A 19795-nucleotide genomic window follows, 5' to 3' on the forward strand; every position below is an offset into this window, starting at 1 on the left:
CTCAATTCAACTTTGCACGAGTTCATGCCATCACTGGTTTTTTTTTTGTCCGTAACTGTACATACATTGCTATTTGATTCACTTTTTGGCGAGTTTTTCGGCGTCACTGAATTTTCTAAGAACATTATCTCGAGCTTCGTGAAACTAGCCCATAATTCATTTTCACGTACGAAAACGCATCCTCCGGTCTTTAGGCAACTTTCTGGAACGTCTTTTGGCCACTAGATTCTGCTCCAGTGTCCTGTTTGTTTGAAAGATCGGAATCTTCACAAAAATTCGTCTGACCGTCTGTTCTTGCAGGCAGATCAATGGTTACTAACCACGCGGAATTTACATCATTTCGCATAAGAACGGAGCTCAAACAGACACCATATTTATCGACTTAAAAGCAGCGTTCGATCGCGTTGATTATAATTTGCATTTTGCAAATTTGATTGATTTTGATTGAGCGAATGGAAGCTGCACCTCATTTCGTTAGCTGGGTCTTACTTGATAGGTCACCAATTGTCTGAAAAGATTGGAGTCGCTCAATCTAGCTTCCCAATCTTAGCTAATTAGATCTATTCTTTCTGGTGTTCCACAGGGCAGCAACCTTGGTTCACTGCTTTTCTCGTTATTTTCCAACGACGTGTGCACAGTATTTCTGCGAGGGTGTCGACTTCTGTATGCAGATGATTTGAAAATTTATTCTATCGTTCGATATCTGTTAAGAGCTTTAAAAATTTGATGATATTTCCACTGAATGATGTGGAAACAACGAGTTTTGGTTACCAGTACGAACAAAAAATGTTTTGTAATCTCATTTACTCGTAGAAAGAATATGATTAGTTGAAACTACAACATTGGAAAGAAACATGTAGAGAGAGTGTCTATGATCAAAGATCTTGGAGTGCATTTCGATACGATACTTTCTTTTAGGGTCCCGTCTGTATGCGGTATATTGTAGCGGCTCGCTTGTATTGCCACTACCGGAGCAATGCGGAGTACACCTAAAGCATTAGAAGCTATCCTCCATCTACTTCCTTTAAAACAACACGTTCAACTAGAGGTCAAGAAAAGTGCACATAAGCTCAAACGACAAAAGATGATACTAGACGGGGCTAAGATAGGTCACTTGAAAATCTTGAATCTCCTACCTTCTGAACCAGCAACGAACATGAACAGTGATAGGACGGAACCTAAATCAAACTAAAACCGTCTCGCACAGTATGGGATGCGGGAGGACCTAGCGTCCGAAATGGATCGATCAAGTTCTATACTGACGATTCAAAAATGGGGATCGTAACAAGGGCGGGAGTGTACGGTCCTAGAACAAAAATATCAGTAACTATGGGAAACGGTTCAATGGTCTTCCAGGCTGAAATAGCCGTCATTATAGAATGTACTAAAATCTGCCTGGAGAGGAAGTATAGACACGCCAACATCTGCATTTGCCTTCGACAACAGATGAGTCAGTTGAATACTGTAAATTTTTACTGGATTCCTGGTCACTGCGGAATAAAGGGCAATGAAGTTGCAGATGAACTCGCCAGATTTGGTTCCCAATCAAGCTTCATTGGTCCAGACCCGTTTTGTGGTATCTCAGACTGTGTCCTGAAAACTGAGTTAAATAAATGCAAACAACGGGAGATTACAGCCAATTGGAAGGCAATGAAATCTCTTAACAAATCAAAAAGATTTATAACACCAAACACAAAAATTTCTCAAAAGTTGTTGAGTCTCAATAAGAGCGATCTCAGTATATTCATTGGTCTAATAACTGGTCACTGTCCGAGCAAACATCATTTTCAGCAACATCATTCATCAGTTTCACCCAAGAAGATAATCATCGCTTTTGCAACTCAGAAAGCGAGACCTCAGAACATTTGCTCTACAAGTGCGGAGCACTAATTAGACGCAGACTTAAGTACTTGAATAAGGGCTTCCTAGAATCCAAAGAAATCTGGTCTGCGCCGCCAGTCAGGGTAACTAATTCCATCATTTAGTTCGTTAATTTTTCGCTCCCCAGCTGTACACATTTTCTGCCTTTAATGAAACCGTCTATCTCCTCTAGCAAAAAGAATTCATGGAGCAGTATCGAGCGGGCTTTACACACGCTTCTTGTACGCGCTTCTACGGGTCAATCACTCTCCGGTAGATCCTCCAGAAATGTCGGGTGTACGACGAGCCCACACATAACGTCTTCCTGGACTTCAAGGCAGCGTATGATACAGTCGAACGAGACCAGCTACGGCAAATAATGCACGATCACGGTTTTCCAGACAAATTAACACGATTTGGGCCGAGTGATGTGTTTCGAGTACCTATTTGAAGACACTCTTGAATCCCTACGAAGCGAGCAGAGGGTTGAAACAAGAAGGTGGACTATCTTGCCCGCTATAAACACAAGAGTTTCGAGCCGCGATTTTAGTCAATTTTTAAACTTCGCAGACGACTTCAACGTTATTACTAGAAACTGGGATCCCCGGTAATAGCTGAAAATAACACAAGTAAGGAGACCCAACAACGCGTTGAAGCTGGATATCGGGCCATGTTTGTCCTTCGCAGGACGTTCCAAGAGCAAACGCCGTCACATGAAACTGATGATGTGCAAAACCCTAACTAGGCCAGTAGTTCCCTTGAAATCGTGTTGCGAAGAATATTTGGTGGAGTACAAACTGAAAGCAGGTAGTAGCACAAACGTGCGAACCACGAGCTGCAGGCACTATTTGGCCTCCGGCTGTTGAGTTACCTGAGAGGGGGCATAGGGCAAGGATAACGGACAATAAACTTATTGAGATCGTAAACTCCCTGGAGGTGAGCAAAACACTTGGACCGGGCGGAATCCCGAACCTGGCCATTAAGGTAGCCCGGGTTGTTCAGGGTGGTCATACAGAAATGCTTAGCCGACTGCCTCTTCCCAGACAAGTGGAAACGACAGAGACTAGTATCACTGCCGAAAGCCAGGAAACTACCAGGTGATCTGTCTGCTAGACACAGCGCGCAAGGTGCTTGAAAGGCCAATTCTCATTAGTCTTGTGAGGTTCACCGAGAGCGAAACCCGTAAACGTAGATCCACGGTGGATGCTTGTACTCTATAGCCTATGCGATCGGGAGTCTTTGGATACCGGTGCCAATGTACGAGATTCTATGAAATTACTTCCAGAATCTAGTGCTGGCTTACATCATACAAGAGGATCAGAAATGCGTCCCAATTACCGCAGATGTGCCGCATGGTTCCATCCTGGGCCCGGTATTGTGAAATGCCTTGTAAGACGGTGTATTGAAATTTAAGCTTCCACCAGGAGCGGTGGTTATAGGCTTCGCGGACGACATAAATCTAGAAGTCTACGGCGAGTCAATCAGCAAGGTCGAGTTGAAAGCCGCGCTACCGTAGGTGCAGATTGGATGCACTCCAGGAACTGAAGTTAACGCACAATAAGAAGGAGGTCATCGTAGTGAACAACCGTAAATGGGCACAGGAGGCGTCGATCAGTGTCTCCAAACGATTCTCGAAGCTTTTGGGAGTGATGGTCGACGACAAGCTCACGTTTGGGAGCCACGTCGAGAGGTGCCAACATACCAGATGGCTTGACCAGGTTGATGCGGACGAGTTGCCCAGGACCGAGAGGAGTGGAAGAAAATTTATAATATGGAAATAGTAGCATGGCTCTAAGTTGCTGAAAAGCATTTCTGGGTATGACTAGGTAGGGATTTGGTAGGTAGAGATTGGCTAAACTCATGGACGTCGATGAACGAAGTTTATTCGAATTGGTATTTGCGTCGCATGTCGTGATGATTTGCTTGAAAATTTAACTAACAAGTTAGCACAGAACAGATATGTCACTAAAGACCCAAAAACGAGACCAAATCTCTTTATTTTAAGTATCGACATCTAGCGGTGGAGAGGACGCATTTTACACTGAAAATTCTATTACACTTGTACCACAGACAAACAGACGTACCATGAAATGTAATTCCGGGGGTTAAAATAATGTTCTATTCAAATGAGTTTCAGTTTCGCGAAATATTCCCGTCGCAGCGGTGGTGCTGCTGATGTGCCTTTTTTCCTTTGAACTCAGTTGACAGTTGTCGCGCGCCGTCCTGTCAAAACAGTAGAAAGGCTGGAAATTTATCTTTTGCAGAATATGTCCAGTAGGTGTCGCACAAGTTAGTAAGGACCACAATTTTCTTAGAATATCGTACGGAGTGGTATGTCTGTTTGTCTGTGCTTATACCATTCATACCTGCTCGTGGTGAAGAATTATTTCGGTTTCTCTTGTCCTCATACAAAATCAAAAAGTAAAAGGCTGCGACCTCTCGCCGCTCTTTCGTCGAGAGAATTCTTTGTTCTCTCCGGTACTGGTATAAACCATTTTACGAACCACGGATCCTGCTGATTATGATGTTGCTCTTACGCGCGTTATGTAAGCGGTTCCGAGCTTTCTGTCAAAATTTCATAAATGAATTGCGCTCAAAAACGTCTCGGAAAATGGTCTATAGCGAGAGTGCCTTTTCATGATAATTGTACAGTACCCGCATACGTGAAATGTATGTTATGTACATATTTTTTATTGAATTTCATTGTTGCCCGAGTTGGAAACCGAATATCTTGAACGACAATCGTTTTTTTAAATTGTTGTAAGCGATGTTTGGATGGTTGAGAGGTTTTAGGTTTAATTTTTTTCTATTCATGTTAATTGTTAATTATTACTGCATTTCCACAAATACGAAAGCGTGGGCTAGGATTTTCAGCAGAGTTTTGTTCCAAGTTGCATATCTGTTCTGTGAAGTTAGGATTCCTAACAATGGAGTTGCTAATTATAAATGAAAAACCTAAATTGATCCACCTAGCGGTCAGACAAAGCCTTTCTCATTCGTACTTATTATTTGTTAAAATAGATTTATACGAACACTTCATTTTAGGAGAAATACCTCTTGATAATGTTTGCTGGATTTATTAATCACTCTAAAATAACAAATCATTGGTAGCAGTGAAACCATACCGAATATTTAAAACATATTCTTCAAACATATATGAAGATATCTTAACACATGCGAATAACATAAAATAAATATGTTTTAGATATATGACGCGAATTTTGTTTTTTGATCGTGATTGTATGTAGACTCGATATATCTTTCGTTAAATATAATTTTTGATTCGATTGTTCATAGTAAGATTTTTTTTTATATCGAATAACTTAATAACTTTTGAACCACGTAATAATGAAAGTAAGTAAAAAAAAATTAATAGGATCTTATGGGGCAACAAGACCTTCCATATACACTGATTTTTTGAAAATCGGTCCAGCCATCCCTGAGAAACATGAGTGAGATTAAATAGTCTTCAGAACACGTTTCTTTCCATAACTTCTGAACCACAAGTTCAATCTTCATAAAATTCAAAAGCTAAGGTTTTTTTAGGTAGCCGTTCATATGAAACTAATTTTATTCAAATCGGTTGTGTAGTTTCTGAGATATTGATGTTTCGTGATTTTTACATTTTGATACATAATCTATAAACTAGAAATCAGATTACAATAAAATTCAATAGGGTCTTATGGGGCAACTAGACCTTTCATTTGCAATTAATTTCATTGAAATCGGTCCAGCCATCTCTGAGAAAATCGAGTTAGATTGGGAGAGCGTTACACTCACACACACATGCACACACACATATACGACATTCGGCCCTTTTGAGCACTTTTATACCTTTAGTTTTTGCAGTGATTGCTAAACCTTTCTAGGAGAAAGGCAAGAAGTGGCTTTTAATTTCAACTTCAATCCCGAGCAAGGCCGCAAAAATTGAAATAGTAAAATATCAAATTTAAATGATGTTGAGGCAACATATTTTGATCGTAGCTGTAGTTTCAAACAGTCGGCGGGTTACGTTTCATTCTATAACTTTCAAACCACATGTTTAAACATTATGTAAGTCATTGTTTAAGGGTTTAAAAGCCTATTAATTTGAATTCAACTGTGTTCATAGCTTCTGAGATATAAGAGCGATTTTCACATTCTGACGCAGCGCCAAAACGAAAAGTTTGATTACAATGAAATGCTATAGCGACCTAAGCGGCAAATAGACCTTTCATTTGACACCAAGATAGAAAGAATCGGTCAGACCATCTCTGAGAGAAGTGAGTGCGAAAAAAAGGTGCACATACACACGTACACACCCACACACAAACATATACACCTATACATGCATATATGCAGAAAATGCTCGATTCGTCGAACTGAGTTGAGTAGTATATGAAATTCGGCCATTTCAATCATTTGGCTACCTTTTAATTAGCCAGTGATCGTTGGGAGAAAGTCAAAATGTTTACTTTCATTATGTGATTTCACATTTTTATTAACAACGGACAAAATTACAATCCGATTACAATGAAATTCAATAGCAACCTATGGGGCAACTAGGCCTATCATTTGACACTAATTTTGTGGAAGTCGGTTCAGCCATCTCTGAGAAAAATGAGTGAGTTTAAACAACCTCAGGATAACTTTTCTTTAAATAACTTTTGAACCATGTGTTCAATCATAACGAAAGGGTTTTGGAGACAGCCCGATCATTTGCAACCAGTTTTATTGAAATCGGTTGTGTGGTTTCTGAGATATTGATGTTTCGTGAGTTTTACATTTTGATACATACCCAAGTAACAAAACTGGTTTTATCAAAGTTTTATAGCGCTATTTTGGCTGTATTATGCGCTATAAAACTTTGATAAAACTACAATTGTTACTAGGGTAACCTCTAAACTAAAAATCCGATTACAATAAAATTCAATAGCAACCTATGGCGCAACTAGACCTTTCATTTGCAATTAATTCTATGAAAATCGGTCCACCCATCTCTGAGAAAAGTGAGTGAGAAAAAAAAGTTGCACATACACACACACATACACACATGCACACATACACACACATACATACATACAGAAAATGCTCAGTTCGTCGAAAGGGGTCAAGTGGTATATGACATTCGGCCATTGGGACCACTTTTATACCTTTGGTTTTCCAGTGATTGCTATACCTTTCTAGGAGAAAGGCAAAAATGAGTAAGTTTACAAGGTGACAAGCACTCTTATTATTGAATACTAGGTATCAGAACGTTGATTGAGTTAACCGCCTGTTTGATTTGACTTGCGTATTCAAAAACACCATCACCATTCGATCGGAAAATTGATACCGTAAACTTTCAGCGACATGCAAATATTGCAAACGACATGCAAATAATCGACCTTATTAGATACAAAACAACAAGCTGTATTACTTAAACTTTATTTTTTTCATTTCGGTTCTTAAGATGAATGAATAGAAACGTAGCGATTTTTCATTTTTTCTCCCGATTTTTTGATTTGATAATCTGATTTTTTAAAGAACTCAGGACTCATAATAAAGCCTCCTATTGAAAGCAAAGCTATCTTCTTTGAAACGTTGTTTGCAACATTTACCAGAACGTCGCTCACATCGCCAGAATTTCACGTGATTAAATAGAAAGGTTGTCATCTGGGATGATATTAGTTTATAATTGTTTAAAATTACTTGTGATGTCATCCAACGATAGATGACTTAAACAACATTAGTTTAGTTAGAATTAGATTTCAAGATTATGCTTGCGTGTAGGTAGTTCGAAGGAAATGAGTGCTCCTCGTGTTTCGACTTTTGATGAAATAATTAATGCACGATCACCTGGAGGTGTGGGCGCAGCGGCCAAAGGTACCACCATTATCTAATTTACTTGCAGGCCAGTTTGCGCGCTTCTAGATCAAAGTGTCACTACCCACTGGCTGCTGATTTAATTCTTTGAAGATTATTTACGGTCTAAATCGTTTTGTTTTTTATCTCGCACCACTCTCTGTCACGCACTTCCACAGAGTCGACAGGCGGTTGGGGCGTGGGTGGTTATGTGCGTGTGTGTGCAGTAGTTTACGACTATCTTTTTTTTACTACTCCAGCAGCATTGTCAAAGGCGATTTTTTTACGTGCCTCTTGATGATGGCATCAGATCGATGACATAGTAGACGATTGGACTGCGGCCATGATGACGACGAAGGCGCACGTTTAGCGTGGGTTGGTTGCGGAGATTTCCCTATTAGGACACGCATAGCTGCTTATTGAAGCTGGTCGCTTTTCGAGGTCGGACTGCGTCCGGAAATAAGCTTTTATTGTAGAAGCCTTCTGAAGGTAGAGGTGTGAATTCGAGTGGAAGTCGCGCAGGAGGCGAGATGAAGTCATCAATTACGTTAACGAATCCGACGTCGTCAAAGCAAACGGTCTTAGCTAACCGTGGAAAATCGTTCTCGAAGGTCTCTATCGCATCGAAGAAAGGCAGGCACTGTTTACCGCTTGATTGTGATTTATGGGGTGGGATGTATAGGATTCTTTTCTGCCCGTTGTTGTCGCGTCGTTGTGACTGATGGTTGATTTCGGTCGAGGTCTTCCATTGGTTGACCTGGAAAATGTTACACCGAACAGAATACAAAGCATGCAACGGGTTTTATTGACCTAAAAAATGGAGTATTGCGTGTCGTGGGTTTTAAGTGTTCTATAAATGAGAAATCAGGTCGCAGGACTGCTGATTAGTTATTGTTTTATCGCTCAGTTGCACGCATTATCGTGATAGGTTAGTGCATTCCAATTATTTTTCATACAACTTTACGAAAAGATAACTAACATTGAAAAAATAAATTTTACATTACATGTTTATTTTTGTCTCACACGCAAGATAAAAAAACTAGATACCACTGAAATTGACATCAACGAAATTACTTCCCATTTGTATAATCTAACATCCCTGGTGTCCCATTCCATCTTTTTCTACCATCGGACAACCACAGATGCTTTTTTCCATCTCATAAAGTTTTCTCTCTAAACAAACACTTCCACATTCCGCGTCAGTTGTCATCTATCAGGGTTTTTTCCTCTTCTTGATCGTGGTCTTCTTTTGGTCGCTTACCGTTAATTTTTTGGTCGGCTAAGAGGTGTTATTATTAGAGCATGAGTCGTAGGCAGGTTGTTTTTCCCTCTGAATGTTTTCCACTTTGAAACTCGGCACATAAAATGTTATTTCATTTTCGAGAGTCCACATAACACATGATTAATATGTATTTTTTCCAAAGTCAGCATGTGTACCCATTATTTGAACACGTTTTTCGGTTGAAATACCTTTCAAATCATATGCACTTTCCCAAAGTGGTTTATAGTTAGAAACTATAACCGTCTAACTGCACCTTCACCATAAAAATCATCCTCATACCTGTTGCTTGGGATGACCGTTTTCCTACGGTTCGTTGGCACCTGTCCAAATATTTTATGATTGTTTTTTCACTCGCCCGGTTATGTTGGTTAAAACATTTTTATTATGGTGCTAAAAGCCACTACTTTTTCCCATCATACATGTACTGCATTCAAATTCACCAACACAGTTTTACTGATTTTGTTGCAACATTCTAAAAAATATGTTCTCTAGTGAAACCTCTATATTTAGCCCTTAGAAAGCGCTAGTTTAGTTCGCAGCTAGCCGCGAGCAGCTCCCGAGTGATGTACGTACTAATCGTTGTTATTTACCCCTTTTTAGCACAACCGTATCGAACGCAGCGTCGTCACTGCCGCACCCCCCGAGCACGACACAGGCCCAGGGCATCAATTCGCCGCTGATACAGGTAGGTCGCGCGAGAAACTTACTAACAAACCAACAACCTACAACAGTATAAGATAAGAAGCTTTCACCGGAGTTGAAAGTCACGATGTGCATCCATCAATCTGAATTTGAGGTGGTCATGTCAAGTCGTTCGTTGTTTTTTTTTATTTTGTTTTCGTGTTTTGAAGATACTGAATTCATCATAGCATCAAGATAGAGAAAGACTGCAGTGAAATCGCTACGCTTCCCCGGTAAGGTTAATAAGCATGGAATGTGCTTTTTGTGACTAGCGGAAAATTTTATTCCGAAGGGTTCTTGTAAGGTGAATTTGAATTTTCGTCGACCAGTCTTAGGACATTTCAAAAGTGTCTTTGCAGGACAGTCGTTAGACGTTAGCTAAAAAGCACGGAAATTTTGAGAGAATCCCTAATTTGTGTCAGAAATGGGATCCACGAACTTGACGCTTGAAACAGTTATACTGGCTTGTTTAGCGCGTCACTGGTTTCTCCTTTTCCCTTAATTTGTAGGTAATGAGTCAGACATTTGACGCGGTTCAAATGGACAGCATCCTTGCAGCAATGACTACGGGTAGGGCCGACGGTTGATGTGGGTAGTATGGGTAGTAGTACTCACTCGGAAAAAAAGTTTCTTAGGGAAAAGGGTTATTTTTTAAATCGTTTCCAAATTCGTTTGTTTTCTCTGATTAGTCATGACAGTACCAGACTTGTTGTAATGAAAGAAGTGTTTGTTTGATTTGTACCGAATCAAAAACTATTGAAAATCTGCAATTATTTAGAATCAGGTCAATACGTAGCGATACTTTATTCATTCCGATTTCGGAAACTTCAAGAACTACTCTTGTGCATTTTTTCGTTGGTCAGTAAAGTGCGACTTTCACGATCGTAAGTGAAACCTTACCAGGAGTCCGATTATGCTTAAATTTTGGATGGAGACTTCTTTCGCAAAGACAAAACTTTAGAGCCCTATTGATTGCACTGATAAAAACGCACAGAACTCGCTGTTTTTTCATGGGTTTACCTTCACACGCACTGACGAAACTACCCATTTAGGATCAATCATAGTAACCCATAAGTCAGTAGAAAAAATTTGACTCGAACTCTAACCGTAATGGCGAAAACCGTTAAATTACTTCGTTAAAAAATGTGCGTGTTCAAAGAAGGCACCCGCCGCGTCGAAAACGGACATTGTGCGACAAACAGAAGCCGGATGCGCCCGTTCCGGAATCTACAACATCTTGGTACTATTGTACAACAATCAGAGCATCGAGGAAAAGCCCGGTTCCGGATGGCCGACGAGCCTGAGCCGATGGTGAAGAGGAAGGAACAAGGGAAAGCAGCTGCATCACTCCGTGCGCTGGTCTCGGAGCTGCATTCAATGAGGCAGCGGCAGCTGCAGCGATTGAATAAGATGATCGAGTCGATTTTCCCGACTAATCGCAACGAGGTGGTGGTGATGGACGTCGAGACCTATCTCATCCTGGATGGTAACGACTGGCAGGGCACTTCGTATTTTACTTCCCCCACGAAGAAAGTGAGCTCCGAGGTGAAGTTCATTTAACACATCAAGTTCCCTAAGAAGGTGCTGCTGTGGCTGATGTGATACCCAAGTCGGCGAGCTCGCCCAACGTCCTCCAGTTGAAAAATATCATTTTTTAATGCAAACGTTACTATTAACCGAAATTCCAAAATGGCACCCTAATTTTGATGCACTGTCGATTTTTCGAAAAATTTTGTTCAGATAACAGTAGGTCGCTCTTCCTCCTGGCTACACCTTTGTCACCCATGAACCTTTCCTATTCCTCTCTACCCACTCGGGAAAATAGTGTGACGCCGAACCTGACTGCGGGATCAACGGTATCTAACACGAAAAGACCAATTTCTGAAAATCAAGGATAATGTTTCTGCCTTGTTTACTGTGAATTCAGGTTTACCACAAAGAAGCCATTTAGTGTTGCTGTTATTTATAGGTATGAAGAATGAATCATGCATTCTTTTGAATTATAACTAGTTGTTCCTCTCTAAATTTTCTCCATTCTGTCCAAAGAACCATCCGCATGACCAAAATGTTTTGTCACTTTTGGTTTCCTATCGACATTCAAACGTTCAGGAAACCTTCCTTATACATCGTAGACTGTGGTTTTGGGCAAATTATGCTTTTTTGCGAGTTCGTATCGAGAGCTTCCACCAGTGTTCAAGGTCACGAAGTGTTAAAACAAATCAAAGTCGGTGGATGTATAGACCTTAATTATGTTTGAGTTAAAAAAGCCGCTTACTTACCTTACCAAACAGTACCAAACCGTGGTGTGGCTTTTGCTGTACGTAAGAGTCGTCTCCATTCCACTAGGTCCATGGCTGAGGTTCGCCAGCTCTACAGTCTGCGTAGGGTCCGTAGGTCGCCTTTCACCTGATCGATTCACCTTGCCCGTTGTGCACCTCTCGTCCCTGACGGATTGGTTTCAAGAACCATCTTTACAGGGCTGTCGTCAGACATCTTCACAACATGCCCAGCCCACCGCAACCTGCCAATCTTAGCAGTGTGGACGATAGATGACTCCTCAAGCAGCTCCTGCAGTTCGTGGTTCATTCACCTTCTCCACAATCCGTTTTTCATCTGCAGTCCACCGAATATGGTATATGGAATATGGTACGCAACACCTTCCGCTCGAAGACCGCAAGGGCGCGTTGATCATCCACAAGCATAGTCCCTGTCTCATGCCCGTAGAGGGCTACCGGTCTGATCAGCGCCTTGTAGATGGTTAACTCGGTGCGACGGCGAATTCCTGCCATAATGCGCCGATGAATTTCTCTGCTGGTATCGTTGTCGGCAGTTACCAGTGAGCCCAGGTACACGAACTCATCAACCACCAGGATTTCATCAGCACCAACTAGGTTAGCAACTAGGTTAGCACTGTCTTCGAGTGAACCCCTTCATTTCATGTACTTCGTCTTCGATGCATTGGTGATCAGTCCAACCCGTTGAGCTTGAGCCTGTAGGGCCAAAACACAACTGCGTCCATTAATAAGGACTATTATTGTATGACCCATGTTTGATTTGGTATTAGTCGATTATCCTATTACAAACAAGGTATGATGGACACTGGTTGACATAATACCCGATCCCAGTTAGGGTCGACTCGTTTTATAAAGTTTAATACCTTACCAGGATCACAATACCAAATTTCATGGGGCTCTAGTAACCCTTTTGCTTCCCTTTTTTAAATTTATATAGGTATATCCAGGCCCGGATTTGAGGGGAGGGGCAAAGGGGGTAAATGCCCCGGGTCTTTCGATTCAAGGGACCCCCTTAGTCCCGGGGCGACCTTTTTTTTTTGCTCGTCACCTTCCAGAACGTTACCTCTTCTGAATGTTTTAAAAATTTGAGAAAAGAGGGCCTCACAAACAATTTCGCCCCGGGCCCCCCAGTGTCTAAATCTGGCCCTGGGTATACCTAACTAATAGTAGCCGTCAGTGGTCATAAGCTCCTACAAGGGGAAAAACCCAAATATTGACATCCTTTGATTAAATAAGGCTCCACGGTTGCAGAGTATAGTTCAGTAGTTTCGGTTTCAAAATCGACATTCTGTAGATTGAGTTTTTCCAATTCTATTTAGGTGATACCTTCTCGGGCAGTGACCGGTCAACAGACCCGTTAGTACCCGAAGATCTCTTTTATTCAGATTTAGTAAGATCCGAGCTTTCACAGCACTCGGTGTAATAAATCTCCTAGCTTGTCTGGATGTATCCGTGGCATTCCAGCTTGATTCTACCGTGGGCATTTCCCAAGTTCGAAATTCAGTCCTCAGAGCGTATTATGGGACTCCACAGAATGGTTCCGGACCTACAAGATTTGATGCTAAGCCTTCTCTTGCTTTGCTGTCGGCCCTTTTATTTCCTTCAATGCCACAATGGCCGGGTACCCAGTATAGAGTAACTTCGTTCCTACTGGCCATATGTCTTAAAGAAAGAAGACATTCCCACACTAGCCTCGATTTCGCAAATCTGTATTTCCATGTTAAACAAATATTCACACATTCAATTATAGCATGAATTTCTGCTTGAAATACCGTTGGATTGTGACCTATTGGTATAGCTCTTCTGATCCCAGGACCAAACACCCCAGCTTCAGTGTTTTCACCGTTTTTTGATTCATCAGTGTAAAACACAACAGAAACTGGACGGCCCTCCTGACTCCCATTCATAGTGGCTTGATTTAACTACTTTGAAGGGAATGTCATAGTTGTCTTCGTTGTCATCCAATCTTCTATTGTTTTAACATCAGAATTCAGTCTGAATTCCTTAAGGATCCTTAAGTGTTCCACCAGGTCACCATCTAAAATCTTATTATATCGTTAAAATAACAAAGCTTCCAAAGCAACTTATGGTGTACTTCTCATTGCCCCAGTTATTGATATACAGGCAAGCCTCTGCAGCTTACCAAGTTTCGCTTAAGCGGTTACCTTATTAATTTTGTGCCACCATATAAGTGAAGCGTATGTGATCCTCAGACGAACGATTGCGGAACAAATCTAATGGACTGTTTTTGGTGGTAGTCCTCATGTTTTTCCCAAGGCTCTATCACAAACCCAAAGGGCATTTGTACCCTTAGAGATAGTCTTGTCTAGATGAGAATTCCAATTCAGTTTTTTGTCCAAAGTTACACCGAGGTATTTAACTTCTTCGGCAAACTGAATTCGAACACCATCTAGAACAGGTCGTTTTAAATTCGGCCTTTAGTCCGATGTACGTATTCGCCATCTTCACAAAGGTCCGAGCCACAATATCGATATCGTCGGCGAAGCCAAACAGTTGAACCGACTCTTGGAATATCGTGCCGATGTTAAAAATTATACAGGAGAGGCCATCACCTTGCCTTAAACCCCTTCGGGTTTCTAAGGGGCTCGAAAGTGCCCCCGATACTCAAACTACACACATCACTCGATCCATCGTCGCTTTGACCAACCGCGTTAATTTGTCCGGAAATCCGTATTCGTGCCTAATTAGCCATAGCTGGTCTCGATCAGTTGTGTCGCAAGTCGCTTTGAAATCTATGAAAAAGTGGTGTGTAGGCACGTAGTTTTCGATACATTTCTGCATAACCTGCCGAACCGCGAATATTTGATCCGTGGTGGTGCGAGCACCCATGAATCCCGACAGGTAGTGGCCGAATTGCTTCGCCAATAGTGATAGTCGACGGCAGAGTATTTGGAAGAGTACCTTGTAGGCAGCGTTCAGCAAGGTGATTTTCCGGTAATTGTAGCACTCCAGCTTGTCGTCGTTTTTGAAGATGTGCACAGCTCTACCGTGTTTCTCCACCGTATTTCAACAGCTCGCTGGGGAATTGGTCCATTCTAGCAGCTTTATTATTTTTCAGCTTGCCAATCTACTGCTCCAGCTTCAGGAGATCAGGGGCTGGAATCCTGTTATCTTATGCTCGTGTACCAACCCTCCTCGCGTTCTACAGCATCGCCGCTCAGATGCTCATCGAAGTGCTGCTTCCTCTTTTCGATCACCCCACACTCGTCCTTGAGGAGGTTGGCATTCAAGCTCCTGCACATATCATCGACGTGAACGATATTTTGGTCAATCACCGAGCACCCGAACCAAACTGCCGACTTCGACTTTCGCGGTTGCGTTTTTCCGGGACTAAATACTAATGGGTCTTCTGTTGACTGGAGAATGATATTCCGTGGTAAGGATACGAAAGAAGCCATATGTACATTTATAACACTCGCGTTTTTGCCTCACAGGTTCACAGTCTCAGAAAATGCCAACAACATGATGTGTTGTCTGCCTTGGGAAAGCTGGACCCTTCCAGGGGACCGAGAATTGACTATCTACCGTCATTGTTCTTGATAGAGTGCGCTGATTCTCTGGAAACTCCGTTATCAATTATATTCAATTGCTCGCTTCGCCAAAGCACATTTCTCAGTCTATGGAAATCCGCTTCAATCTGCCCGCTTTATGAAGTCTCGCTGCGCTGTTGAGAATTATCGTGGTATTTCAATTTTGTGCTGTCTGGCGAAAGTCTTAAGGACTAGTCCACGACGTAATCTATCATGCTTCTTTACCATTGATCATTGATATCAAAATTTGAACACGGATCTGTAGAGAAACGGTCAACAGTTACGAATCTCATGACGTTCATCAGTTTTCTTAAAAAAAAAATCGAGAACAAGCAACAAATCGATATCATATATTTCAAGTTCGCAAAAGTGTTCTACAAAGTACTCCACAATATGTCTGTCAGAACGAAATGCTTTTGTCAACGTCAACGATTCTCGTTCACGCACCTTCTCCATCGCAATCTGGTGTTCCACAAGGTAGTGTCCAAGGTCCGCTCATATTTATATCATTAATCAACGATCAGTTCTTTCGTTTGAAACCTGATAAATTACTTTACGTTGACGATTCAAAAATTTATCGCATTGTGAAGACTATTGCTACGTGCTACAGACGGATATTGATGAGTTACAATGGAGAGCTACAACGGTGCCTTGAAAATGGGATGGAATTACATTTCTCACTGGTAAACTACAATTGAATACATGATTATTCTATTGCAGCAAAGGCCTTGCACCGCGTTGCTTCGATCCGAGATCTTGGAGTCGTCGTTGGTAGTGAACTCAACTTCGACGAGCACATCTCCATCACAACCGCTAAAGCGATTGATGCTCTAAAGGTGCTGTTGGTGCTGAATTAGAGAAATCTTGACAGTCCTTCATTGTTATGCAAAGTGTCATTTTATATTCCTACTCGACGATAACTTGTTTATTAAACGTCACAGAGCTTCCTATGGTTTTATTTATTCTCTGGACAGATGCATTCGTTCGTCTAACAGTGTCACCAGGGTATTCTATTTTAATATTTCTGAACATGTTTTTAAGAAAAGAATTAAGGTCTTAAATTAATCTATAGTCTGTGGATTTTTTAATTATAACAAGTTTGGGATGTTGACAAATAAGGCCGTTACAAGTTTTATTTTTATTTTATATCACCCCCCCCCCCCCCCACCCACCCTTCAAAAAACAAGTCAGGATACAGCGAGAGTGTCGTCGAAAGACAAGCGGAATATATAATAATAATAATAAAGTGTTATTTTTCAACATTTACCAGCTCATGCAAGGGCAAGTCCTTCAGAAACTCACTGCGGATGTTCTGTATTTTTGCGTAATTTCGTTCACCAACTTAAGAAGAGTCGACGTCAGACTTATAGGTATGAACACCACCGTAACGTCCCACAAGCTATTCGGGATGTGTCACTGAGTGAAGCTAGCTTGAAAAAAGCTGATGAATTTGAACATAAGGCCCCTTCCGATTTTGGCAGGAGAATTGGTAGAATGCCATCCGGTCCTGGTGACTCCTGGAGGCTTGAGCGAGTCTATTTCCAAGTTGATTGAGGTCTCAATCAGTGATGCCACCAGGTTAACGTTTGCGGTAAAAATAATGAATAAAAATTGCCGATTTTTCATGGTTTTACCTTTAATCGCACTGATCGCGAAACTACTCATGCATCATCAATCATAGTAACCCATGAGTTAGCAAAAAAAAATTGACAGCTCTATAAGTCAAACTCTAACTGTGATGGCGAAAAACGTGAAGCTTTTCCCGGCTAACCGCGACGTGGCAGTGGTGATGGACGACAAGATCTTTCTCACCCTGGCTGGCAACGACTGGCAGGGTACTTCGTATTTCACTTTTCCCACAAGGGAAGTGAGCTCCGAGGTGAAATTTATTTCACACACCAAGTTCCCCCGGAAGGTGCTGCTGTGGCTGACAATCAACGAGAAGGGGATGTCAAAGCCTCTCTTCTTTCGCTCCAAGCTGGCCGTGAGCGGGTAAATTTAAAGTGCGAAGTGCTTGTCAGAAGTTGCGTCGTTCATCAAGAAATACCATAAGCGCCAAGACACGGTGTTCTGGCCAGATTTGACGTCGGACAACTACTCGAAGCGATCGTTGGAGGAGATGGAGCGGCTGAATATCGATGTGGTACCGAAGTCGGCGAATCCGCTCAATGTCCCCCAACTGCTTCCCATCGAGAATTTCTGGGCAAACTTGAGGCGCAAGATCTATTCCAACAATTTTGTCGCCAAAACGGGGGAGGAATTAATAAAAAAAAACTAAGAAAAACCTTAAAAACATGGTTACACGCATGTTTTTGTCCGCCATGGCCAATGTTCCGGTTGACTGCCGGAAGGCAACACGCAAGGACGTAATATTTTTTGCGAGGTAGCTAACATGATTACCTTCCATGGGAAATTTATCCAACTCAATTATCGGTCTTAGTTTTTTTTTTCATCGCCTTCAGGAAAAAGTCCATTTTTTTACCGCAAACATTAGAAGACATGTCTTCAATTTAAGGACATTTAACCAACTGTGAAGACATCTTGGTTTGCGAATACAAGGTGAAGACATTGGTAAACACGTGAGGACATCCACAATTTGCGGCATCTCGGGTGTGAAAACATGTGAAGACATTTTTTTTGCAGAGCATGAAGACATTTCACAAAATGACCTGTTATCCCCGGTCTCCATGAACAGACAATGAGCGAGCATGTGATGTGGCTGCGACTTTTTCCAAAAACTTCTAGAAACAAGCGAGCGAGTCTTTCTACAAGAATCCTTGATATTGTAGACTACGAGTTAGTGAACTCGCGATTAGTAGTTTTTGTATGATTTGTGCCAATCCATTCAATCCATGGAAGATGGCTTGCATGGTTATTGATAAATATCCCCGCGGATGTAACCTTGCTCAAGGTGACACATATGGAAATTATTCTCGTGGGTGTCACTCCTCAGGACATCAGTTTCTCAAATTAAAAATGATTTAAAAGGATCTATTTAATAATAGCATCGAAAATTAATTGAAAATCATAATCTTCTGAACTTTGAATTAGTTGTAACTCTACAAATATCTCTCATCTAATTTTAGGAGGATGGCGACAACAAGGTGCTGAAGCTTCGGTTCGACGTCAGCCAGTATGCCCCGGAGGAAATCGTGGTCAAGACAGTGGACAACAAACTACTGGTTAGTAGTAACCTTGTAAAATTTGTTTCATACATTCACTAATGGCAACCATTTACCAACCCATACACAGGTGCACGCTAAACACGAAGAAAAGTCCGACACCAAGTCCGTCTACAGGGAGTACAACCGGGAGTTCCTGCTGCCAAAGGGATGCAATCCGGAGCTGATCAAGTCCTCGCTGAGCAAGGATGGTGTGCTGACGGTGGACGCTCCGCTACCACCACAGGCGCTGACCGCCGGTGAAACTATGATTCCAATTGCCCACCACTAAAGGAGAGGGCAGAGACAGCCGAAAGCCGGATTCGTTCATTCAGCCATATTGCTAAAAATTCAAGAGAGTGCATTCAGTAGAGCGACAAGAAAATCAAAAACAACATGCTTTTTACTCATAATCATTTTAAACGTTTTGCTAGAAATCGCCGACTCGCCAGTCGGTGGAGAGAGAAAGTTTTTTAGGACAAAAAACGAAGCTGTATTAAGACAAGATATTAATAACTATAGAAACCGAAGCTATCTCTGTTCGGTGGAGAGTAGGCCATCTCCCTTCTCCCTCTCATTGATACCAGTAAATCCATGTGATACGAAACGAATGCGTGCGCACACTATTACTTAATTTTGCACCTCCAACCTGCATAAAAAACAACGATACGCTCTGCACCGAATCATAAAAAAAAAAACTGGAACAGTCTATAAAGTGGCCTTTACACGCATGATTAATCAGTTTAAGTAAGAAACAATAGCCTCATTCGAAACAACAACCTAGACACAACAGTGCATATGGAACTTTGATATTCAGGAAGATTTTACACTTGGCCAAAACCGATATTGATTCTTGTACGACCACCGGCCGCCCGATTACTGCTATAAAGTTATTATTGATTGGATATTGAGATATAGGAATTACAGCTCTAGATAAAAGAGAGGTCCTCGATCACGGGGGTTTTCATTTGTGTTTTTTTTTGTCGAATATACGATTGATGATGCATTACAATCGGACACTACAATCGTTTGTGTATTTTGTGCTTTATTTATTTTATATATCGTATAAAATCTGTGAATGTCAGAGATTAAAACAAAATTCTTGCTGAATCCGAGGTGGTGTTACGTTATAGAGAAAAGAAA

At 41.5% G+C, this 19795-nt stretch overlaps 1 protein-coding gene across 2 annotated transcripts in view; it reads left to right on the top strand.

Annotated features, from left to right (window-relative positions):
- Positions 1–19762, top strand: part of LOC129717116 (heat shock protein beta-6) — a 45540-nt gene extending 25778 nt beyond the window's left edge. For both annotated transcript variants that reach the window (XM_055666961.1, XM_055666968.1), the window contains 3 exons: positions 9566–9650; positions 18578–18673; positions 18744–19762. In XM_055666961.1, the coding sequence (XP_055522936.1) occupies positions 9566–9650; positions 18578–18673; positions 18744–18944 (382 nt within the window). In that variant the 3' untranslated portion in view covers positions 18945–19762. The remainder of the gene's footprint in view (positions 1–9565; positions 9651–18577; positions 18674–18743) is intronic.
- Positions 19763–19795: the final 33 nt, after the last annotated feature.

The sequence above is a fragment of the Wyeomyia smithii genome, chromosome 1 (assembly GCF_029784165.1).
Source record: "Wyeomyia smithii strain HCP4-BCI-WySm-NY-G18 chromosome 1, ASM2978416v1, whole genome shotgun sequence".
Taxonomy (NCBI): Eukaryota; Metazoa; Arthropoda; class Insecta; order Diptera; family Culicidae; genus Wyeomyia; species Wyeomyia smithii.